The sequence below is a fragment of the Apodemus sylvaticus genome, chromosome 19, assembly GCF_947179515.1.
Source record: "Apodemus sylvaticus chromosome 19, mApoSyl1.1, whole genome shotgun sequence".
Lineage (NCBI taxonomy): Eukaryota > Metazoa > Chordata > Mammalia > Rodentia > Muridae > Apodemus > Apodemus sylvaticus.
In genome coordinates, this window is record NC_067490.1 from 45,050,984 (window position 1) to 45,076,672 (window position 25,689).

A 25,689-nucleotide genomic window follows, 5' to 3' on the forward strand; every position below is an offset into this window, starting at 1 on the left:
AATACAGGATAAAGAGGGGTCTAATGACTTTAGAAGAAGAGACTGTTTTAAAGGCGTGGAAGGGGCTGGAGAGGTAGTTCAGTGGTTAAGAGCACTGCCTGCTCTTCTGAAGGTCCTGAGTTCAAATTCCAGCAACCACATGGTGGCTCACAACCATCTGTAATGAGATCTGACTCCCTCTTCTGAAGGGTCTGAGGACAGTTACAGTGTACTTACATAAAATAAATAAAAAAAAGATTCAAAATATTAAAAAAAAAAGGCGTGGAAGAAGGGTAAATAAGGCACGCAGTGTGGTGGATAAGGGCAGTCAAGGAACAGTGGCGTCTCACGGGCTTTGTGACCTGGAAGGCCATTGCTTCTGAGTTTGCTTGGCTGTGATCCGGGGTCAGCAGCCCCCTCCCACCCACAGATTCTTACCTCCCAAAGAGGAGCTCATGCACGCTAGCTCTCTTCCTGCGCAAGCTGCTCACATCTGTCACCACATCTGGTTCCCAGCTGCCTTCAACTCTTCCCCAGAGTGAAGGCCAGCCTTGGTGGAGTGAAGACCAGGGCTCTCAGGGGTCTATTCTGAGGACGGTCACACTTACTTATCTGCACAGATGGTAGCATGTCTGTTTGGGGCCCTGTCCCTTTTACTTTTTAATCTCTCCAGTGCGTTGCAAAAAATTATACTAAGATGGTGATTTATGAAAAGATTAATGCAGGGGAATGAGCACCTCATATATAATAATAAAGGACCACACCGCGTAAGTACAACTCAATGCTGAAGGTCGGTATAAAGTCTTCTCTCAGAACGCTGTATTCTGGAGGTGTGGTTCACTTGGTCTGCTGATGTGACTGGACAGACAAGCACCTGGGGGTGGGGATGGGGGTGGGGCGGGCAGAGCAATCCTCTGGGTGTCGGCTCCAAAGAGATTAACCAAGGCTGGAAGACTGGTCCCGAAAGTGGGTGGCACCACCCCACAAACCAGGCACCCACATGGAAAACTCAGCTAGCACAGGTGGTCTCCCTCTGTCTCTTGTTGGCCGTGAAGTGAATGGCTTTTCTCTGCCAGATCCAGCTACCTGGGAAGTCACACGTCTGGTCTCAGCCCGGCCCAGAAGGGAGTGTTGCGTGACTATGACAGACAGACTATGAGAGCTCGGAAGCCGTGAGCAAAAGAAATTCTTCTCTCTAGAGATGTGTGGCTCGGGGACTGTGCAACGGCAACTGGTAATTTACTAACCCTTGAAGCTCAAGCCACCTTTACAGAGTTGGCCAAATAATGCACAGAAAATAGTGTGTTAGTGTGTTACACGGGTGCCTCAGGGGCTAAAAATGTTTGAGGCGCCAAAGAAACGATCCCATTAAAAGGGAAACTGCTAAGTTCCTCGAGGCAGATAACCTAATTATCCCCGGCAGGTGAGATAAAGGGTCATAAGAGCTCTCAACAAAAGATATTATTTTCTAGTGCAAAATTAGTGTTTCCAATGAAACCTAGTTAATTTTACTAACTGACCTTGACACCTTATTGGTTCCATCTGAATATGCGACTTCTTGGACTATTAAGACCATGAAAAGCAAAATATGCAATACATATGTATGAAATGATCCTACAGTCTCCCCACTCCCTCCCCTCCTCCCTCCCTCTATTTCCTGTGTACATGTGTCCCGTGTGTGCGGAGGCCAAAGGCCTTGAGATTTGAAGTTTTCTCCAATTGCTTATACCTTATTTTATTAACTTAAAAAAAATCTATATGCATGGCTGCTTTGGCTGCATGTATGCCTGTGTACCGCTTGTCTGCTTGGTGCCTCCTGGGACCAGAAGAGGATGTCAGATCCCCTAGGACTGGAGTTACAAACTGTCGTGAGCTACCGTGTGGGTGGTGTGGGTGCTGGGAATAGAAAGCTGGTCCTCTGGAAGACTGCCAGTGCTCCTAACCATCTCTCCACGCCCCCCTCCTCTCTCTTTCTCTCACTGAACTAGGAGTTTGCTGATTCAGCTAGACTGGCTCTCCAGTGAGCCCCAGAGACTATCAGTCTCTCCCTCCCAGCCGGGGGATTATAGATACAAACTCCCATGCCCAGTTTATTACATGGGTGATGGGGTCTGAACTCAGGGCCTCACACTTGCACGCGACCACTTCACCAAATGGGCCATCTCCCCAGCCTCCCTCCCTCTCCCCCGCCTCTCCCTCTGCAACCCCTTTCTTCCTCTTCCTCTGCCCAGTGCTAAGGTCCCACCAATGAGAGGCAAGCACTTCCCCTGAGTTACCACATCAAAGCCAAGCAAATTCTTCCCGTTGGGTCCTAGAAAAAGAGAGACAGAGAAACAGACAGACAGAGAGACTTGTGGTTTGCACAGCAAAATGACTTTTATGAAGAAAATCATTGTGGGTTTTTTTTTAAATGAATTTCAATGATCTTAGAAGTCAGGGAATATTACAAATATGTTTAAACCCTCGTTGAGCAGTTGACAGACACGCAGCAGGCTTCGCTTGCCGCACCGGTCTCACCAGTGACCAGGCTACAATCAAGGACTCCAAGAAGGCCAGGTGTTGGGAGGTTCTGGAAGGTAGCACTCCACTGAATAAAGACACACGAGCTATTTCCACTGAACAACCCAGCCAAAGAACACACAATTAGCGGAGCATCGAAGGGCTCTGGCTGGCCACAGCTCATCTTTGCCTCAGGGTTCCTGACCTACTTCTGTCATGGCTCCTTGGATTTCCCAGATGGAAGGTAGAGTCTTCCATACCTTTCATGAAGACAGGACAGGGCTCAGTGCTATCCTGCCTCAGAGAGGTCTTCATGGCACAGGTTTGTAAAGCATGAACACACATACATACACGCACATGCATGCACACACACTGTGAGACATTTGAAAGTTAGAAAGCAAACCTGTCTCCGAAGCCTTGGAGTCGCCTTGGAGACGCGAGAGCTGTGTGTGCAGTTCTGCCTCTGTAACGTTCTCCTGGGTACCTGGGACCCTCCGGCTGCTTGAAGCACCGTGACTCCTGACCATAATGTCACCGTGAATGTCAGAGCTGGTGGTGGGGGTGGGGAGGACGATCTGACATGCCCACTGCCCCTTTCCTCATCCCAGAGTGTCTCTATGCCAAGGCACATGCGTTCCTATCTTTTAAAATTATATTACATTTCGTTTCACTTGCCCAAGACATAGAGCATGGATCTTGTCAAATACGGAAGACAATTCAGTGACCTACACTGTTGGTTAGCAGGCCTTGCCCTAGGGGCTCAGGGGTGGTGGCTGGGGTTCCTGACCATGGACCACCTGTGATGGTCTTACTTCATTTATTGGAAGTCTGGCTGCAGATTGTAAATTAATGTAAAGTGCATCGGCAGGAATTCCATGATGTCTGTCTTTGTGTCAATACAAAGCTGATTAAGAATATTTTGGGGCTTAAATAACTGGGTGTTGACATTTGGGAAGTAGGAGGAGACGGGTAATGCTAGAGATGGCGTTGGGGCACAGTTTCTGACTCGTCCCCATGGTCATGCCTCTGCTGGCGTTAGTCGGAGAGTTGTAAGAGAGCAGTTACTTCTGTGTGTGGAAACTGGAAGGCCAGCTAATAAAGTAGTGACATATCTGTGGAAGAGACTCCCCTCAGCCGCCTCAGTCTCCTTGTTGCAAAAGCAGGGAGCTGCTGAGCAAGGGAAAAGATGGAGCTGGGTTTCTACACAGCAGGGAGGTGTGGCCACTAATGGAAGGCCGCGAGCGAGCTAATGACAGTGCTTTCCCTGTCTCAGGAGATTACAGGTGTTGACAGGCGCCCTCCAGTCAGGAGCCAGTCAGGCCGGTAGCAAGGCCTGAGCAACCGGGCCCAGAACGGCAGCTTAGATCGTGCCCAGCACCTGGGCTGTTCTGATTCTGAGTGGCCCCTGGCTTACTGGGGGACACTGGGCATAGGCCAGGAGAGAAGAAACAGGGTTCACTGCTTACGTGGTCAGCGCAGGGGCTCAAGCAGCAGGCTTCTCCGGGGCTCACCTTACTGACGGCTAGCTACAGCATAATGGAGCGCTAAAAGGCACTTTGTATATAGACACACACATACATACACATACACATACACATATACATACACACTCACACACACATACATACAAATATACATACATACACACATACATACACATACACACATATATATATACACACATATACATACACACTCACACATACATACATACACATATACATACACACATACACTCACACACACATACATACACATATACATACACACTCATACACAATACATACACATATACATACATACTCATACACATACACATATACACACATATACATACACACACATACATTCATACACATATACATACACACACATACATACATATACATACACATATACATACACTCATACACACATAAATATATACATACACACTCACACATACATACAAATATACATACATACACACATACATACACATACACACATATATATATACACACATATACATACACACTCACACATACATACATACACACATACATACACACATACATACACTCACACACACATACATACACATATACATACACACTCATACACAATACATACACATATACATACACACTCATACACATACACATATACACACATATACATACACACACATACATTCATACACATATACATACACACACATACATACATATACATACACATATACATACACTCATACACACATACATATATACATACACACTCACACACACATACATACACATACACACTCAACATACATACATACATACACACATACATACATATTTTTTGGTAATAGGTCTGTTTCTGTCTCTTAATACATATATAAAAATTAATATATAATTTACATTTAAACTACATGTATATATGGGTGTGTATATATATAGGCATATAAGGTATATATATATATATACACACACACACACATACATACACATAGGTATATATACATTAAAATATAAATATGTGGGCTGCAGAGATGGCTCAGCGGTTAAGAGCACTGACTGCTCTTCCAGAGGTCCTGAGTTCAATTCCCAGCAACCACACGATGCCTCACAACCATTTACAATGGGGTCTGACGCCCTCTTCTGGTGTATCTGAAGGGAGGGACAGTGTACTCACTTAAAATAACTATATGTCTGAAAAATATATATAAATATGTAATTTAGTTACAAATAATTGTTAAAAGAAAATAATATATAACTTTTAAAATAACAAATCTATTATGAAATATTATTTAGTAAATTACTGTAATTCTTCTTTATTATGATACTACAAGTAAGCTACAGAAGCATCTCATTAGGTCCTAAGCATTATATTTAAAAACTGTAAAGGCATCAGCTTTGATTATTAATTAAATTATTAATACACTTGGGTCTACATGACAAGATCCTTGGCAGTACAAGCACTGGCTTCTAGTATTTGGGGCCAAATGTGTGTCATATCAGTAGCGGTGATGGTAAGTACTCACCAGCTCCAGCGGCCTGAGACGAGTCCCAGAGACAGGCTTGGAATCGGTTAACTCAAAGCTGGACGCGTGGAGGCTAGGGAAGAGATGGTGGAGAGGGAGGTTAGCTTGTGAAGGACTCCGCTTCTTGTGTCTGCTAGTGAACCCTAGCTGGAAAGGCAGTGAAGGCATTTGATGCAGAAGCACCAAGGAAAGGCAGCGTAGAGTAGCCGCAAACTCAAAGCCATTAACAGTTTTCCTATTGTTCTTAGGAAGAGTGAAATACTGAGGATTCAAGCAGACATGGCGGCACAGATCTGTGGTCCCAGGGTGCAGAACACAGAAGCAGGATAATGCGTTCGAGACCGGCCTGGGTTATGGGACAAGACATGGTCTTAAATGAAACTTTTCAGTGATAAAGAGGAGAGGGACCGCGGTGTTTGTTCAGTGTTTGTCTAGCATGCAAGAAGTCTTGGGTTTGGGCTCCAGCACTGCATAAAACTGTGGTATAGCAGTCACTTGTAATCCCAATATTTAGAAGGCTGAGGCAGGAGGATCAGTAGTTAGTTCAAAGTCATTCTTAACTACACAAGTTGTTGACCAGCTGGGTTACCTGTGACCTTGTCTAAGTAATAACAATAACAATGATCAAAAGGAAGAAACATACATATTTTTTAAAAAGCCCTTTTTGTTGTAACTTTATAAATTTGGAATAATGGTCACTATTATTTCAAACTAAGTCTCTTTATCCAGAATTGTCTTTATAAATTTATAAAGAATTATCTTCAGGAATCTCGGTCAAAAGTCAAAGTTTAAAAAACAACTGTGTTGCTGGAGAGATGGCTCAGCTGTTAAGAGCACTGACTGCTCTTCCTGAGGTCCTGAGTTCAATTCCCAGCAACCACATGGTGGCTCACAACCATATGTAGTGGGATCCGATGCCCTCTTCTGGAGTGTCTGAAGACAGCTACAGTGTGCTCACATATATTAAATAAACAAATCTTTAAAAACAAACAAACAAAAAACAATAGTGTTGAAGCATCAGTGAATATAACCCATCACAGCTAAAGAAAAATCCTACGACTCTATCAATAAATATATTTTTAAAAATAGGAAGGAAGGAGAACTCTGCCTTGGTAAAGAATGTCTACAAACATTCTGCGGCTAACATCATGGCTTCTGACAGGAACCTGGAGCTTCCCCACTAAGCTCAAGGAGAAGGTAAGGATTCCCCCATCCACAGCTGCTTTTCAGCCGTGCAGGAAGTCACAATTAATAAGCTAGAAAGGGGAAGGAAATAAAAGGCAGATTGGAAATGAAGAAGCAAACTAACATTGTCTCAAGACAGAGTTATCATCTCCGCAGAAAAGAATACAGAATTGACCAAATCTAAACCCTCCCGAGACAAACAGCTGATTATCGTCGGGTTGCAGGATACAAGATTAAGACGGGTCAGTTTCCCTACATGGATAGACAGGATAGATAGATAGATCCACTGTAGTGGTAGTGGATCTATAGACCTATGAACTTCCCACGTTAAAAATGTTGCTAAGTCAAATGTACTCAGTGCACCTACCCTACTATATCAGAGCTTATCAAGATAGTGACTACAGACTGAGTCGTTTACCCTTGGGATCCCATGGCCAACTGGGAGCTGCCGCTGGCTACTGCTACCCAGCGTCCTTAGACTGTATCCCACGACATGTGGCCAGCCCAGGAGAGGCTCAAAATTCAAAGTCTAGTTTCTCCTGAGAACACAGCACTTCCACAACATCATAAAGTGCAACTTTATACATTGAACCATTGTAATTCAGTGACTGTGCCGTACAGAAAGATCATCTTCCCAGCACACACACACACACACACACACACTCACTCACTCACACACATGCACACGCAGTGGTGGGGCAGATTTCATACTCAACATCGAAGTGCACTCAAATTCAATTTCAGACTAAGATAGCACTGAAGAAAGTCAAGATAAATTTGGATAAAGTAATGACTTTTATATACAGCAGTGACATCATGCTCCAGGACAGAAAGCTGACCAGCTAAATTATACTAAAAATTAAAAACATCTGCTCTGTAGAAGACAGACAAGGGAGTAAGAATCCCAAGTCTGGTAGAAAAAAAACAAAAACAACAACAACTTGCAAAGGATGGATAAGATGAAAGATTGCTGGTCCTGCTACTCAAAGAATTCCGAAATCTCACCAGGAACACAAACAACCCAATTTAGAAACTAGGTCACAGACTTGAACAGATGCCTGACCAGAGATGATAACACAGATGGTCACAAGCATGTGAAACGATGCTGATGTCACCTCACCAGGGGAAGATCAGCACGAGATACTGCTACATAGCCACTGAAAAGCAGAAGTCCAGAGCAGCGCTGGGGTAGGGGACGGGGGATGCAATGGACCAGCAATGCTCACCCTGAACCCTAGGGAACACACAGAGGGAAGCCACTCCTACCGTGGAAGTCAGTTTGGTGCTTTTCTTTTAAAGAGCAAACATAATCTCACCATCTGAGCCAGCCACGGGGTCCTTGGCAGTCACCCAAAGCATCTGAAGAAGGCTTGTACCTACCTAAAAAACGTGCACGTGGAGGTTTAGTGCACTGATGGACATGGAGTGAATGTGGATAGGGAACTTGGAGAGTGGGAGTGACTCTAGCTGGGGGGGGGGAACTATGGCAAAATCAGATGACCCAACTTTGTTAGGTGCTGAAAAGAAATGAGCTAGCAAGCCAGAGAGCCCATGGAAGAAGAGAGGAAGTGAGGAAGCGTAGGCTCAAATTCCTAAGTGAGAGAAGCCAATTAGAAAGGGCCCTGCGGGCACAATGCCTGCCGGATTGTGTTGGGGAAACCCAGGACTTTAGAGGCAGTAAACTGATCGATAATTGGCAGGGGTTAGGGGAGGGAAGGTTAGCTAGGGAACGTGTAACCTGGTGGCCTAAGACCAAAGCCAAGCGTCAGTACCTGAAGGAGGAAGGAGGCCTGTTTTCCGGGGTTCTCGATGAGGCAGGACCGAAGAGCTTCCTCTGGTCTTCGCGGGGTGTGAATGGTCTCTGGGTTCTAACCGCCCTTAAGGCGTTCCGTGCTTCACTGATGATTTCAGCACTTGTCTTCTGCTTGGACAATGGAGGTCGATAAAAGGAATCCAGCTTTTCTAGCTTCTGGTCATTGGAAGACAGCATCTTTCCTTTTAAATTAAAATGGTCTTCAGAGACACACCCTGCAAATATACGACACAAGAGACACAAGCTATTTTTTTTTAATCCAGTATTTTAGAGATGCACCCATCCATATACTAAGCTTTTCCTCTAGACATAGGCCTAGAAGGAAACACAAAGACGGCTGGGGGGAAGGTATCTGAGTGAATTCCATGCTCTCCGTACAAGCATGAGGAACCAGATTCAGATCCCCAGGGTCCATCAGCGAGCTGGGATTGTGCCGTGTGTCTGTAGCCCTGGTGCTGGGAGGCTGAGGCAAGCCGGGGGCTCTTGGTCAGGCAGAGTTGCCCAAACAGCAGTCTTGAGATTCAGTGAGAAGCCCTACCTCCAAAAAATAGGTGGAGAAATGACTGCGGAAAATATCTCCATGTCCCTGGCTCCCACATGCACCTCAACAGGCAAATGCACCTGTGCATACATGTATACATATCTGCACGTAACGCACGTGCGCGCGCGCGCGCGCGCGCGCGCACACACACACACACGCACATGCACATACACACTAAATAATTTATCATTAAAAAGCCAAGTAGTTAGAGGGCAAAGTGGTTAAGAGCACTGACTGCTCTTCCAAAGGTCCTGAGTTCAAATCCCAGCAACCACATGGTGGCTCACAACCATCCTTAATGGGATCTGACACCCTCTTTTGGTGTGTCTGAAGACAGCTACAGTATTCTTACCTATAATAATAAATCTTCTAAAAAATTATGAGTTGTGTTGTTATGCAATTGAGGAAAAGATGTACAGGGAAGAAAAAAAGGCAAAAAGGACCCAACATGACATCATTATTTGCACACACACACACACATACACACACACAAGAATGACTCATTCCTGTATTGTCTATTTTATTTTGAAATGAATCAATTCAATTCATCTTCAATTTAAGATGTTGCCCTTGGCAGATAAACACCAAATATTAATATCTAGTATCCATTTCCCAGTCTCTCTTGCTCAAAGTCTTAAAGCCATACAGCAGGACCTGGAGACAGCGGATCCTTCTCAAATACCTATGTGGCCCACAGAGACCAGGCTAACGCGACAGTGGTCCAGACTTTTTAAAAACTTATTCTGGTATCAAGCTATTTATTGTTTTAAATAAAAACTCCAATTTTCAAAAGAGAAACAAACAAAAAAAAATCCTAAGCCTACACAATGCACCACCCAGAGAGACAGAAACCTGGACATTATTCGGGTATTTCAGCTGGCCAACCTCAGAATGGTTTGTACTGAGAAGAAAGAGGGAGGGGTGGTTTGAGCAAGATGGGGTGGGGGTGGGGGCTGGACACAACAGAACAGAAAAGATCCTACTTCCAGGAGCAAAGGATTCCCTAGACAGAGAAATCTGCAGCATTGTGACCCTTTACACTACAACAGACAGAAACATTCAGTGTTAGTTAGAGTCGCCCCAGCTTCACCTGACAAGTTTCTGACAAGTAACTTCTCCCATACAGAACACCAGGCACTACACTAAGGCTACAGTCCCTCCCTGAGCAATTCTGTTTTAGCGGGTCTTTTAATTTGGGATTTTTAGTTTAAACAAGGACTCTAGAATCCTATATATTAATACAACTATGAAAAACTATGGCAGGCCCAAGACATTTTATTCCTAGCACTTCTGACAGGATTAGATTATCGATAATTTTCTTTCTTTTTCTTTCTTTCTTTCTTTGTTTCTTTCTTTCTTTCTTTCTTATTTATTTATTTATTTTGTTTTTTGGATTTGGTTTTTTTCAAGACAGGGTTTTTGTTTGTTTATTTATTTATTTATTTTGTTTTTTGGATTTGGTTTTTTTTTCAAGACAGGTGTACAGAGCCATATTGGGGCAGTCTTGCACTTGGTCAGAGTTTGACTTTGGTCAAGGTTAACTTCTCCCAGTTAGCCAGGATCCTGCTCCAACTAGGGTGGAGCGCTCGTAGTAAAGGTTAAGTTCATTGTTCCTCCAGGTATAGGGATTCCTGAATTAAACAGGTGACCCACCCAGCTGCCGGAGCAGTCAAGACGAAGACCTCCAAGAGAAGCTAGACAACTTCCACCGGAACTCAGCCTGGAGTCTGGGGGGAAGGGTTTGCCCGAACTGTTAAAAGGTCTGGCGCCATTAAAGTTTACGGCTTTGATCAGTGAACATTGACTTGGCCGCACGTTCTTTTCGCCCCTCTTCCCTATAACCCCAAAATTCTCTCAACAGGTAACCCGGTTTACATGTGGCTGCGGGCAGCTACAGACAGGGTTTCTCTGTGTAGCCCTGGCTGTCCTGGAACTCACTCTGTAGACCAGGCTGGCCTCCCAGAGTGTTGTGATTACAGGCATGCGCCACTACCGCCCAGCTGACAATTTTCAATGAGACTTGTTTGGAAACATATAAAAGACCTTAGCTTTACATACATCTGTATGCATCTTATGTATATTAATATATGCTTATGTGTATTATTTTTGATATAATGATCTAAAGTCAGCCTCACAGAATTGCAACTTAAATGGTCATGGCAGGTGTGTTGACTTGATTTTTAAAAGACTCCTCTCCTCACAAGGCTTTGGGTGGAGTTCAGTGGTTGAGCATGCGCTTAGTATGTGAACGGCGATCCCCGACACCCACAAAAGGACACAGGAGCTATGCTAATTTGAAATCGTTAGACTAAGTGAGAAGCTCCTATGCAGTTAAGAGGTTTCTTTCCAGGCACTAAGTCAGTTGTGTGCGGCCTCACACAGCACTAATGAGTCCAGCAATGCCCAAAGGGAATCAGGGAAAACTAATCAAGACTCAACAGAGTGCTTTGAGAGTAATAAAGCCTTCGTGTTCCTGGCCCACAGTTTTTTTTTTTCTGACTGGCTTTCAGTTTGCATCGAAAAGTACATAGAGCAATTGAGCAAGGACTCAAGCCCTTTTCTAAGAGTTCTGTAAAATATTCGGGCATAAGCTACGCATGGTGGCACATGCTCTTAACCCGAGCACTTGGGAGGCAGAGGCAAGCAGATGTCTGTGAGTTCGAGGCCAGCCAGGGCTGTTACACAGAGAAATCCTGTTTCAAACAAACAAACAAAAACCAGGAGGGGAGTGGCTACAGGTAATCAGACTGACCAAATATCTGTGAGGAAAAAAAATGTAGGTAAAGGGTTTAAAAGAATAGTGTGGGAGCCGGAGCGATGGTCCGGCCATTGAGAGCATGGGCTGCTCTTCCAGAAGACCAGGGGTCGGTTCCCAGCGCCAGTCCCTGGTTAGTGCCGCCTTCTGGCCTCCTTGGAAAGCTCCGTGCACACAGCAGACAGGCAGACAGATAGACACGCAGGCAAACATCCATGTGCATGAAAATAATAATAATAAAAAAGAATATAAATGTTCACAACTTTGTTTCCTCCCAAGTCCCACTTTGCTCTTTAGGGAGAACGGGTACAATAATGTGACCCGTACCATTTTTATTTGGTTATTACATTAATGTTGACATTATCAGCTAGATCAAACTTGGAAACATTTAATAGTATGAATTAAACTGGTTATAAGTGTGGCTCTTCTGCTAAAGAGAATGATCTTTACAGTGGCTAAGTTACAAAGTTAGTATCTGGATTTTGTCAACTTGAAAAATAATTAGCTAAGCCAGGACATCTACTTACAACATAGCATGGCAGAACCGTAACACAACACAATCATACTACAGAGTCTTAATTTTATAAAAGCCTCCCTGCCCACGGGAGCAAGTTCACTCGACTAGACATGATCGACTGATATAGCAAGGATATGTTTCCAAAGGCAAAGCCCTCTGCCTAGGTCTCTGGAAACACAGAGATGGAGAAAGGCAAATCCGCCTTTGCTCTGAGAAAGCGGATCACTAATGTTAGTACAACAGTTGCTTCAATACCGAGCAATCTGCTGACTCCTCCTGAATACAGCATTTCAACAGAGCTGTGACAATTCTATGAGGTAGGTAGACTCACAGCATTAGTAAAGGGAAAGCTATGATCTGCCCAGGACTGATGACACACCATGGGAGGCCGTGTTTGGAAGCTGTGGGTTGCAACTACTTCCCTACTAGTATAAAAGACACCCTGACATTTTCCCAACAAGTGTAGCCTTCCCAGAGCGCATCAGCCGAGTGTCAGCCTTACTTACATCCAAACAATTTCAACAGAAGAAAGGAACTGCAACACAATGAAAATGGGCGTAACTGGCCATGTGATCCTAAACAGGAAGTGATCTCAGACCCCTGGCAGGGTCCCCTTGGTGGCGGGGGAGAGGGGGACACTTGAGCAAGGTTCTGGAAAATGGGCTGACTTTGAGGAGGTGACAGTGTCTCCAGGGGAAGAAAAGAAGTGGGTGATCCAGGAAAGGGAATCAGGAGCACAGTGTGTACACGTGGCCTAGCGCACTCTGAGCATGACGTCACCCGGGGACCAGAGGGCAGGCTACATGGCAGCAAGACACAAAATACAAGCTGATGCGCAGATCCAAGATCTTGATTTGGTTGATGTGATTTGGCAAGTGTGGGCAGGAGGGAGAAAAGAGAGGGAGGAAAAGGACAAAACTGAGAAGTTTTTATATAACTGCTGCTCCTCTTGCTCTACCTGAGGGTCACTTCTCCAAGGACCTTCCCCAGTTTAATGGTTTTCATACTGCTGCTGTGAGGTCCCTAACTGGCCTCTGCCTTACACCTTCCACAGTGTTAGGGCTACCTGTTCACACTTCCGGTGCTCTTTCCTACCCTCAGACTCCGAATCCCAGCCCTCCACAGGGGCTCAACCAAAGGCTAAACACACCTGAGCTGAGGAATTCCTGGATGAAGGCTACATGGTCTCTTTAATCGGAGATATGCGCTGTCGTAGATGATAAACGTATATTGGAGTTTATTTCTGACAGCATCTGATTTGTGAGGCCCTGTGGCAACATGAGTTCAAATATAGTTCCCTCTCCCTTTCCAGTTGCCCAAAAGTGTGGGACTGGACAAATAACTCAGGAGTGACAAGTGACATCAAGGGCACCAAGAACAGAAGGAATAGTCACATAAGAAGACAGGAAGAGATCAGAGGCAACACAGAGCGAACAGACCCACAGGGGTCAGAGAGAGGCCAGGAGCCATTGCAGAAGAAACCAGAAGAGATGTGAGCTCTGGAGAGCAGAGAGAGGCTAAACTCTGCCTCAAATCTCACTGTGTTCAGTCTGTGGTATCCAATGGGACCACAAGAGGACAAACATCATCTGCAGGAGGAAATCTAAAACAGACAAACTGGTTTGTTGTTGCTGTTTTAATGTGTACGGGTATTTTAACCTGTGAATATGTCAGTGCACTACATGCATGCAGTGCCTGCCAAGGCCAGAAGACAACACTGGATTTGCTGGAACTGGAGTTGTGAGCCACTGTGTAGGTTCTGGGAACCAAACCCTGGTCCTCTGGAAGAACAGTCAGTGCTCTTAACCACAGAGTCATCTCTCCAGACCCATGTGTTATTTTCTTCTTCTGGTCTCAGAGGGCATTACATGCACACTGTACACACACACACACACACACACACACACACACAGGCAAACATTAATACACACGAAACAAGAATAAATATATCTTTTAAAACCTATATCTTTACTGTTGCTACCAACAGCCACCAGAGTCACCTCTTTCACGTTAAAGACATCATTGTCCATCAACACTGCCAGCATCAGGGTTTGCAGGTGTACACTCTTTCCGCAGCAAATCCAACACTCAGGACCCTTTCTGTGACTGAATTACTTTGGCGCCAAATGAGTATCCAAGCAGGTGAAAGAAACACGCTTAGACACTGGAGCAAGTGTTAAGTCCCCTGAGGATCTGCAGCTCTGTGACCTTGAACGGTATACTGGACATCTCTATGCCTGTGTTCTCTTCTGTAAAAAGCATGGAGAGTGACTGACTCTTAGGGCACTTTTCAGCATTGCATGAGATGGTCCAAATACTGTAGCAAAATGCTAGTCCTTAAAAATACTAAGAACTACTGTCCACGGACTGGGTGATAAAGATCTTCCTATGAATGAAAATATGCACCAAGAGAAATCACAAAAGAGAATGATATTTGTTCACTGTTTGCATGCATATTATAAATTTAAAATTTCAACTAGAGAATAACATTCTTGATAAAACAAACAAACCAACCAACAGTTTTTATCTGGATGTCAGTTATCCCAGATCTAGGAAAACTGCTAGCCAGAACCTTAGGGATTCACAAAAAAGGGATACAACTAGTGTGACTTATTTTCTACCAAATGACAAGAATACGACGTTGGGATGGAAGAACCTGCCGTAATACTCGTGGCGTGGGTTGTAAGAGGCATTCTGGACACGTTCGGTGTAATTAATACTATTTCACATACACTTTATTGAGGACTCATTTGTTACCTAGGAAAACCCTAGTTTGTTCTGTGTGACCTTGGCTAGGTCGCCTGTTTCCACAAAGCCCCTTAGGCTACCGCTCTCTCATTCAACTCGTGTTACTGTTAAATAAGAGGCAACTGACTAACTGCTCACTGTTACAGAAGCTGACACCCGTGCGGACGCGAGAGTATGCAGCGGCACTACTCGACCCTATCCGGGGACAGAAGAGAGAACGACTGCAGGAGGGGTCCCTGGTGAACCTGCGGGGGGACTCCTCACCTCCCGCGCGCACAGCTGCTCCCCCACTCCCGGCAAAGCCCGCTCCTCCACCGGTCCAGGTTAAGGCCGAGCGCCTCAGCATCCTCTCCGCGCCCTCCTGCCCTCCCGCGCACTGCCTTTGCCCCGCTGGCTAGCGTCTCCATGGTAACCGTACACAAACCACCTTTCGCTGCAGGCCGATGCGGTCAGTCTACAGATCCCGGGCGCCAAGGAGCGATCGGGATGCGCTGGAGTAGGTGCTGGGTGGGGACTCCAGCCTCGACCCAAAATACCTGTGACTCGCGCCAGACACTCAGACCCCAGAGGAGATCAGACCTTCTTCCCGCTCTTGCAGCGCAGCAGGGATCAGGAGGAGGGGCGGGGCGGGGCGGGGCGGGGCGGAGCAGCCCTGCTTCACCTTCAGCCACTGAGCCTGCGCCAATCCCGCCAGCCACGCACGCGTAGCAGTGTCGAGGCGTGGTAAGGGCCGGTGCGGGAGCTCAGGCCGGAGCGTACCCATGGTGGAAAGGCAAGGGTCGGTGGAACGGAGTCTTCTTTTACTTTAGCAATGTGTTCAACTATGTTTGTTTCTCTCCGTGAGATCTCCAAGTCTCTGTTAAGCAACAGGCAGAGGAACAATTTAGTGTTTGGGGAAAGAGTCGGTTACTGATTATGGATGTCAAGGTCCACCTAGAACCTGTTGCTTAGCAAATCATCTCTTATACATAAAGGGAGAGGGTGTTATCCCTGGGTGTGAATATCTGAATCTTTGGCGACATACATGTAAAGAGCTGTGACTGTAGCAAAGAATGTTAACCTGTTGGATATTAACTCCTTGCCTTCGGGCACACCTAACAGTTTGTAGAGCGAGCAACTAGGGACCCAAGGTCAGATCAGGTAGGAGCGACTTAAGTCTAGGATTGCTATGGCTACTCGCTGTGTGTCCTCACTGTATCACTACAGCCCAACGGGGGAAGAAAAAAAAGAGTCCCGTGTATATGTGTCTAATTCAAATTCTGTTTGCTGCTATACTGGTTCATTGGATAACACTTGTGAAATACAAGCGAGGCATAAGCTCTAGATTTACAGAGCTCGGTATATAAATATAGGGATTATCAGAGCAAGTGTTGTCAATACTGGGAAAATGCCATATCCCATGGTGCCAGTGTCTTGTAAAGAATAACTAAATTGTATCTATTTTGCATAGATTACATTTGATGAGAAATGACACCTGGAACATAATGAGAGAAAAGGTTTTCCAAGTACTTAATAAGATTTACCACATCACAGACAAAGAAAACTCAATTGTTGGTGACTTCAGGACCTCAGACTAAATATTCTTTTCTCGTTGGGAGCAGGATCTGTCCTATGAAGTCCCATTTATGTGTCACCAGACTCAGTTGTGCAAAAGGACATTGCCTGTTGCATAGAAAGCATAAATAGTATTTTGATCTCACAGTTTGTGTGATGTGATAAAATACAAGTCCATTCGGTTCTCTTGGTGGCTGTTTATAAAAACAGCTGTCTATCTGACCCTTTCATGGGGAGTCAGACTTTTCTAAATGTTTTGCTATTACATGATTGGTAATCTGATAGTAACTCAACCTCAACGTCTTTCTGAATGATGTCGGGTGAAATATGAGGAGTATATCAATAGCCAATAGAAATTCCACTTGCATCTTCCGCTCACACCAGACCTGAGGTCCATGTCTGGTGGCGAGCCTTCCCAAAAGTTGTAGCAGATGACTCCTAACTCTAAAATTATCATCTCTACTGGAACATCCGCTTACAAACCTGTAAAACAGATGTGGCTCGGACCTATAATCCCAGCATCCGGGAAGCTTAGACAGGAGGATTGCCACAAATTCCAAACTAGCCTGAGCTGCACGGCGAGACCCTGTCTCAAAAGACACAACAAAACATCAGAACCAAACCTGTTTTTATCAACAATTGTTAGCCATGGTCTTGTGTCTAAAATATCTACACTAGAGCTTGTAAGCATACCATTGAAATATGAAGCCAGTCAACACAGGAGGCCACATGTCATCCAAGCAGGCTAGAACTGAAGAGAATGACAGAGACAGGGTTATAGGAAAGGATTATTTGAAGAAATAAATGCTACACACCTTACTTTACTGAAAAACAGTCTATGGGAAAATATTTAGGCTACTTACTGCACAGAGGCCTGTGTGACTGACATGGCTGCTTCTCCAGATTTCTACACAGGTGGGATTTTGTAAAGAGAGGACGACTAAATTGTGTTTCATAGACCTGAAGGAGAAATGATTAGTTATAAATATAATAATATAATATACAGTTTTAGCCAGGTGGCGGTGGCGCACACCTTTAATCCCAGCACTTGGGAGGCAGAGGCAGGTGGATTTCTGAGTTTGAGGCCAGCCTGGTCTACAGAGTAAGTTCCAGGATAGCCAGGGCTATACAGAGAAACCCTGTCTCAACAACAACAACAACAACAATAATAATATAGTTTTGTGATTTCCAAAATGGTTTCATTTGGAACATTTCCTCCTGCTGTCTTATTTGGAGTTTATAATAATCTGGAAGGATTATTTGAATTTGATGATTTTTTTATTCTCATTTCGTGTATATTGGTGTTCTGCCTAAGTGTCTGAGAGAGGCTGTCAGATCCCCTGTGACAGACAGTTGTGACCTGCTGGGAGTTGACCCCTGGTCCCCCAGAAGAGCAGCCAATGTTCTCAACCACTGAGCCATCTCTCCAGCCCTCTATTTGAATGTGAAATCGGAGATTCAGAAGTTTAAGTAATCTGCACATAGCATGCAACCAGTAAAGGGATGCGAACTGGTGTGCTCGGTACCAAAGTCCATTGGACTCCGGTCCTACCATTGTACAGACATAAATGTAATCTTTCAGTCCAGTAATGAGAGGCTCTCCCTAGCCTGTGATGGGCTCTAGGCATCCGAGAGGAAACTTCAGAAACTTCACTTGATAATATCCCCTCTGAACTTCTGGATTTCAAGTTAACGGGAGGATTCTGTAAGGGGTAAATTGACAATATAAGTATTTGAGCTCCCTGATATTAAAAATACAAGTGGGGTGGGGGTGGGGCTGGAGAGATAGCTCAGCAGTTACAAGTGCTTGCTGCTCTTGCAGAGGACCAGAGTTTGGCTCCCAGGATCCACATAAAGTGGTTTGCAACCTCCTGAAGCTCCAGCTCCAGGGAACACTCATGCATACACACACACACACATACACACATACACTGCAAAACAATATAAACTCTAAGAGACTTATCTGCAGACCCCAATAGAGTTCACAGCGTATACCAACCATACCTTGTACGTAATATCTATTTCTTACTTTGACTTCTCTCTTAGGTATACCCTTGAAAGATACAGATTAAATAAATGGTTCGTTAACTGCTCAGATTCCTTCCTTGCCGTAATTTCTTGACTATGACAGAGATGTAACTTTTAGGAAATAAATGCATCTGGAATAAAGGAATAAAGACTGCCACCTTAAAATGCTAAAATTCACTTCAAGATGTTCAGTCATTTAATTATATTTATCACACAATCCCTGTAAAGAATTCATCAAACTGATAGCTCTTGTGATCCTTGCATACAACTTCAAAAGCACTGGCACGTTTAAATGTAATTCTGTAGAACGTCACAGTGCAAGTAGAATTCGCTAAATTCATGGAACTTGATAGAAAGCTATGGAGACAGACTGAAAGCATCAACTCAAAGGGTCACACCACAAACCCCTCTTTAATACTGGGGCTCAGCAGTTGCCTGTGTACCTAAGAATTATGTCACTTTAACACACTTTACCCATGCCACGTTGCTTCTGCCAGTCCTGACCATGAGCTGGCAGAGCTCAAATAACTTGGCAGCGATCCTGACAAGGAAGGGCCTCTTCAGTTACCACATCAGTACAAATGGATGTAACCATCAGGTTTCGTCGGAGGGAAGGGGTCCTAGCGTTCCGGGGTATGTAGGACTCTACAAAAGGCTTCGTCCTATGCACTCCCTGCAGTACCCTGCCCACGTTAAGTCTTTAAAGAGAAGCAGAAAACAGCTGTCTGTCCAACTCACCTGTGAGACATTACTGCCCCTGCAGTGTCTTTTGAAAGTGGTCACCTGCAAATAACACAATTCCACCCAAAGGAGCTTAAATGCCAAGCCTGTGATGTGTTAATTTGTTTAGCAGTAATCTGGAAGTGGACAGTTTCACTGTGCTGCCTGTGTGCCAGCCACAGCTCCCAGTGCGGTCATGGAGAGTTATGGCGTCCTCGAGCTGTGCATTCTCAGCCTACAGTGTCCAGAATCAGGAAAGACAAGTGGGTGGACCCTCTTCATCTATATCCGTGTAATAGGAAGGACAGCATCTCCCAGGGAGCATCTTCCACATTAGGCACAAGGCCCTGAGATCAACTGTGGGGCAAGGGGAATGTGCCACCAGACAGAAGAACTGGTAAGGCTGAGTGAGCTCAGACCCCGTGAATCTCAGAATTGAGAACAGCAGGACTAGAGCCATTCCCTGCCTACTTCTGTCTGCTCTGGGACAGGTAACCACTACACCCCACTGAGAGGACCATGACAATCGGTCACATAGGGAAAACGCCTCAAGTCCTTCCCCGTGCAAATAGAGCATCACGGACATCTCAAACTGAGCCAATAGGAAACATCTACCCCTAAATCCCACCCACTTCTCAATGTTTGTAAAGTCCCCGCCCACATGAAATAAAGCTCACAAGTTATTTCACTGAGAATCATCCGAGAGTGGCTGTTTTATTGAGCTGTAATGCTTGGGGAAGAGTTCTCTCTCCCAAAGCATTCATCGCTGGACTTTAGACCCACCCGTCTTCACTCTCCTGCCGCAGGTTGCCCAGCCTCCTCACTTCTCTTCCAGCTGTGCCACACTTCTGCTTTCCTGGATGGACAGAGTCCCATGGAATCTGTTCACCCTGGTTCTGCTTCACCCTTTGGGCAGGTAGAGAACAGCAGTTAATTTCCAGCAAAACACGTGCGCGCATGCACACACAAACACACACACAAATCACATACAAACCATGAACACACAACACACACGGTACACACACACAACACACTCACACAACACATACCATACACACACATCACATACACCATGCACACACACCACACATACACTCCACAACCACATAACACATGCACACACCACATAGAACATATATGCAACACACACATAAACACACAACACATGCACACATACCATACACATACTACACACACACACACACATACACACCACACCACACACGCATACCATACCACACACACACACACACACACACACACCACACCATACCACACACACACACACACACACACACACACCTTCCCAGAAGCTCCTTCTTATCAGTTTTCTTCCTTCATCCCATTGACCAGAGCCATGTCACACGACCACATGCCAGTCTCTGGCACATATGACTAAGGTTCCTATTTATGTAAATGATTTTGATCATGTGCTGTCTTTCCAGCACTGTGACAAATAACTGAGACAGTCAACTTAGAAGGAGGGAAAGGTTTATTTTGACTTGTAAGCTTCAGTGATTTAGGCCACGATCTCTTGACCCTGTTGCTTTGAGTTTGTACAGTACATCACCGAGGGAGCGCGTGGCAAAGGAGTCCAGTTAACGCCAGCCATGATAGCCAAGAGACAGAGAGGCAGGAAGAAAATGGGAGTTTATGGCTGAGGAGGCCTATTCCCCCCAGGAAGCAAGGGGAATGGGGTAAGAGGGGGTCCCCATATCCCTTTTAAGAATACACCCCCATACTGATGGACCTTCCCGCTAGTAGGCCCCACTTCTGACTAAGCTGGGCACCAAGCCTTCAACAGCACAAATGTTTTGGGGAACATTCAAGATTCAAACTAAGGACCTTAGTTATTTGTCTTGTTTTTGGCATGGTTTCATGTAGCCCAGGCTGGCTTTAAACTGTGTAGCCAATGTTGCAGTTCAGACCAGGAGCATATTTTACACACCAAAGCGGACCTGGCCTCCAGGTTCTCCCAGCATCCCTCAGTCCCTGCCTGTTACAGGGCGTGGCTGACACACCCCACTCTCTATGCTGAATTTTCCAATTTTACAGGGCTTCCGTTTCCCCCCCCCCCAGACGCTCCTCCTGATATAACTCAGACATTTTGCTTCCCTCTTCTGCATTTTCTGTCTCCCTGCATGTGCTAACTCTCTCTTCCCCTCCCCCACCCTCCATGGTGACTCCCCTGGCCTTGTTCTTTGGGGCCAGTGAGCGGCGTCCCCAAGGGCGGCTTCCCAATAAACCTGCCTTTATGTACTTTAATTGGGTTCAAACTGGCTCATTTCATCCATGGAGATAACTTACCAGCCAAGGATGGCCTTGAACTTGTGATTCTGCCGCCTCTCACTACCAAGTGCCAGGGTTTATTGGCATGTGCCACAATGTTGTTTTTATGTTCTGGGGACGAGACCCAGGGCCCTTTGCATGCTAGGCAAGGACTACTGTGCCAACTGAGCTGCTACTCCAGCCCTCCTTCATTCCCCCCTCCCCACCCCACCCCACCCCAACGTCCTGCACTGGGTTTTGAGGGAAGAGGCCGCTATTTCACTACACCTTGCTGCTGTATCCTGTGACAAGCTGCCGATCTCCGAGATAGGACAGGGCCAGCTGTTAGGCAGTGGTCCGCGCTCTTCACTTAGCGATTTGATGATTTGATGGTGGCTCGTTCTAACTGAAACAGGCCTCTAGGCGTTTCTACGGCGAGCCACTGTTCTCCAGTTTGGCTCGGTTCTGACGCCTGGGGTGAGCTCTGGACTCCTGCGCTGGCTGCAGTAGAATCATCTACAAGAGCTTTCCACCCATCTCTGTGCAGTGCCCACCCTGAAATTCTGATTAAGTTCCTGGGGTCGGTGGTATGTGTGTGTGTGTGTGTGTGTGTGTGTGTGTGTGTGAAGGCACAGGATGGAAGGGGTCCACAGCTTTCCTCTAGAGCTGCTGAGGAAACACCCAGCAAAGAGAGCCATGAACCAGAGCCTTTTAAAGCAGAACTGTTGAGAAAACCTTTAGCTTTCAGAGCAGAAAGAAGAGAGGGGGACTCCATTTTACAGAGTTCAAAGATGAATTGAGGTGCAGTCTCTGATATCCCATCCTAGGAGCCTCATCCCTCAGGTGATGTGGGGAGGGGGGGAGGGGGAGGGGGGAGAGACAGGACCCTGGTACAGTAGCCAGGAGGCCCAGAGGTGTAAATAGAATGGGCAACCAACATGGTTGGATTATAGAGGGAAGGGTGGCCCAGTCCCTGGGCTGGAGACGGCTCCATAGGAGGTAGGGTACTCTAGCCGTACCCCAGAACAGGGATTGAGGGGTACAGAGAGAACCTGGCAGTCATGTCTGCTTGGATATGTTAAATCGGCACCTCAACCACTTGTCCCAGGGTTGAACCCTAACACACACCTTTCTCAAGAGGGCTCCAGGTTGGCCTTTGACCACACAGTTAAATCTCAGATTTCTGGTCCCCACAGAGGGGTGTGGCAGCCTGCATTTCCATCTTATTATAATGACAAATGATTCCTGGGGACTCGTATGCAAATAGGCTCTGTGTTAACAGACCTTTGCTTACATTTAATCAGTAATTTTTCCATCCCTACATGCGTGGCTGTCCTTTCCCCGTGCTTGGAAACAGATCGAGTGTCTTCATTTGTTGGCCACACAGGTGGCAGAAATAGCAAACCCAGGCTTGAAGCCTGGCTTCCTGGGACTATGTTCCTAAGGGCACAAAGTTCACCCAACAGAGGCTACTGCCGACCCCTCTGTGTGTCTCCCCAACTTCTGCCATGGTTTTGGGCGGTCCAACACCCAGGAAACTCAGGACAAGGGTTTATCATTGGCCACCTGGTAGTGTAAAGTAATATGAACCATGCTTGTTCTCGTCCAATGTCAAATGAATGAGACTCAAACTATGATTGATGTATTGGACTGCAGAATTGCTGGGGGGGTGACACTATTTTAATTCTCTAATGCTAAATTGCCTTCATCCTCAACTGTGCTCCCCAAATACTTGCTGTTGGAATCTTCCTGGGTTATTTCTGCTCCAGCAGGCTGGTGTCCTTGTTATGAAATATGATGCGGCCACGTAACAAATCCGGTATAAAGGAGGTTTATTTGGGGGAAGGGAGATGAGTGAGGGCCTGGAGAAGGGACAGAGGCACACGGGAGCAGAGCCATGAGGACAGAGAAGCAGGGGACGGAGAAGGACCGAAAGGGGGAGAGAGGCAGGCAGGGAGCACGTGGGGACAGGGACAGAGAGGAAAAGAGAGAGGACTCGGGTGTCCAGCAGTCCTTTTATACTCCCGGCTACCTGCACAAGGCAGCAGCAGATAAGGAGCCCTCCTGGGTCCCTGGGAGGAGCCTACAGAATCACCTGGAAGCTAACAGTCCTGGCAGGCATTTCCATCAAAACTAACAGAGACCTCCAGTTCTCTGTTCTCTCCTCCGTGCTCCCCACTTCTCTCTCCTCCTTCTCCTGGTCTCTACTTGCAGTCCCAGTGAGGTAACTTGAAAACCTGCCTACCTGTATTTCCTCCAGGAATTGGCTGTAGCCATTTTTATTTAGCCAATAGTTTTAACTTGGGGAGCAAGCTGTGCGCCACGAAAGCTGGTGTATGTCTTGGGGTAACCAGATCTTGGGGTGCAGAATTGAGCATTTGAATACATAGCAACCCCAGACCAACCCCCAACATGGTAAGGCTGTAAGAAGGAACCCTGAGCCCACCTTCAGCCCACCCTGAGCCCACCCCGGGCTGCATAGGAAGCCGGCTGAGCATGAACAAAAGAAAACAAGACAGTGAGCGTTGTCTCTCCCTGGCCTCTGCTTCAGCGCCTGCCTCAGCTCCTGCCCTGACTGCCCTTGCTGATGGACTGTTGCTTGAAGTGCAAGCCAGACAAACCCTCTCCTCCCCCAATTTGTTTCTGGTCAGAGTGTTTATCACAGCAACAGAGAAGTAAACCAGAACACCCAGGAATGTCTCAGCAAAGGTGGCAAGAAGGAGCGTTTGCATCAAGAAAGGGAAGGTTTGACTTAGCTGTCATCGCTGGGCATTGTCGTCCAGCTGGAGGGTTAAACACCTAAGCAGATCCCAGGTCAGGTCGGATGCATCTCTGAGATGTAAGGCTATAATCACATCTTCACTGGCATAAGAGCCATGTGATAGTGTATATTACTTGATTAGAAGATATTAGCTACGAGGGCCTCATACCACCTACAAGAAGACGGAGTGGAGAGGCCAAATAGTGAACCTGCTTCATCAGCACCGAGATACGCAGAGGCCTTGTTCTTAGGTAGAGCACAAAACAACTCCACAGGACTAGACACACTGTGTGCATGAAATGGAGAAACCCCAGATCTAGTGAGGAATCAGTACGCAGGGTGAATGGGTGCACCCCAGAGCTGTAAGCTTTTACCATCAGGGAACTAGACAAACAGCAGATGGGGCCTCTTGGGACCTCTGTCTATTATTTATTTATTTATTTTTTACAACTACACAGGAGTCTACAGTGATCTCAAAATAGGCTTAAAATAAGCCAGTCTCACTTCCCATGTCATCTCCACAAGGCTTGTGAGTGTGAAGTTATGATGTAAACACAGCGGAGAACACTACAGAAAGGAACAGGGCGCCTATTCACGATGTGGTGCGAAGAAAAACAATTTCTGAGACTTGAAAGCCAAGCGTCTGGCCGGAACTGCAAAGCAGAAGTGAATTTCAGCGCAGAGAGTCATTCAGGGAAATGATGCTTCCTAGCCCCGCCCCCTCTTCACACTTGGAGGTTGCTAAAATGAACAGTGGTTCTGACATTCTTTCTATTAGGACCAGGTAGGAAACAGAAAGTTGTCTCTGCTTCTGCTTTGATTTTGACAGCTCAAATTCAAACTCTGAAAGGGGCCTTGGAATAATTGCAACAGTTGGTGCAGGGATGGAGGCCAGATTCCTTCAAGGTCCTGCCCATCTCTGTTCACGGGCTGCACCTCCCCTTTCCCCCCTCGCTGAGGAGCCTCCTTTCTTTTTGGGGGGGAGGGCAGGGGTTGTTTGTTTTTCGAGACAGGGTTTCTCTGTAGAGCCCTGGCTGTCCTGGAACTCACTCTGTAGACCAGGCTGGCCTTGAACTTGGAGATCCGCCTGCCTCTGACTCCCAAGTGCTGGGATTAAAGGTGTGTGCCACCCAGCTCATTCTGTTGTGGTTATTTTCACTTTCTTGGTAATGTCCTTTGATGTTACAGATTTGTTGGGGTCTAATTTACCCCTGACCCTGGGTATTGCTTATGCCTTTGATCCCAGATCTAAGACTCCATTTTGTTAAGGTCATGATGCTTTTCTCTTGTGTCCTTCTAAAAGTTTTATTG

The 25,689-nt window shown here is 46.0% G+C and overlaps 1 protein-coding gene across 1 annotated transcript in view; it reads right to left on the reverse strand.

Moving 5' to 3' along the window:
- Positions 1-15,644, reverse strand: part of Armc2 (armadillo repeat containing 2) — a 110,761-nt gene extending 95,117 nt beyond the window's left edge. The window contains exons 1-3 of the mRNA XM_052164297.1: positions 15,584-15,644; positions 8,446-8,701; positions 5,489-5,561 (exon numbers count right to left, since the gene is read on the reverse strand). Of these exons, the coding sequence (XP_052020257.1) occupies positions 5,489-5,561; positions 8,446-8,663 (291 nt within the window). The 5' untranslated portion in view covers positions 8,664-8,701; positions 15,584-15,644. The remainder of the gene's footprint in view (positions 1-5,488; positions 5,562-8,445; positions 8,702-15,583) is intronic.
- Between the last annotated feature and the right edge of the window lie 10,045 nt (positions 15,645-25,689).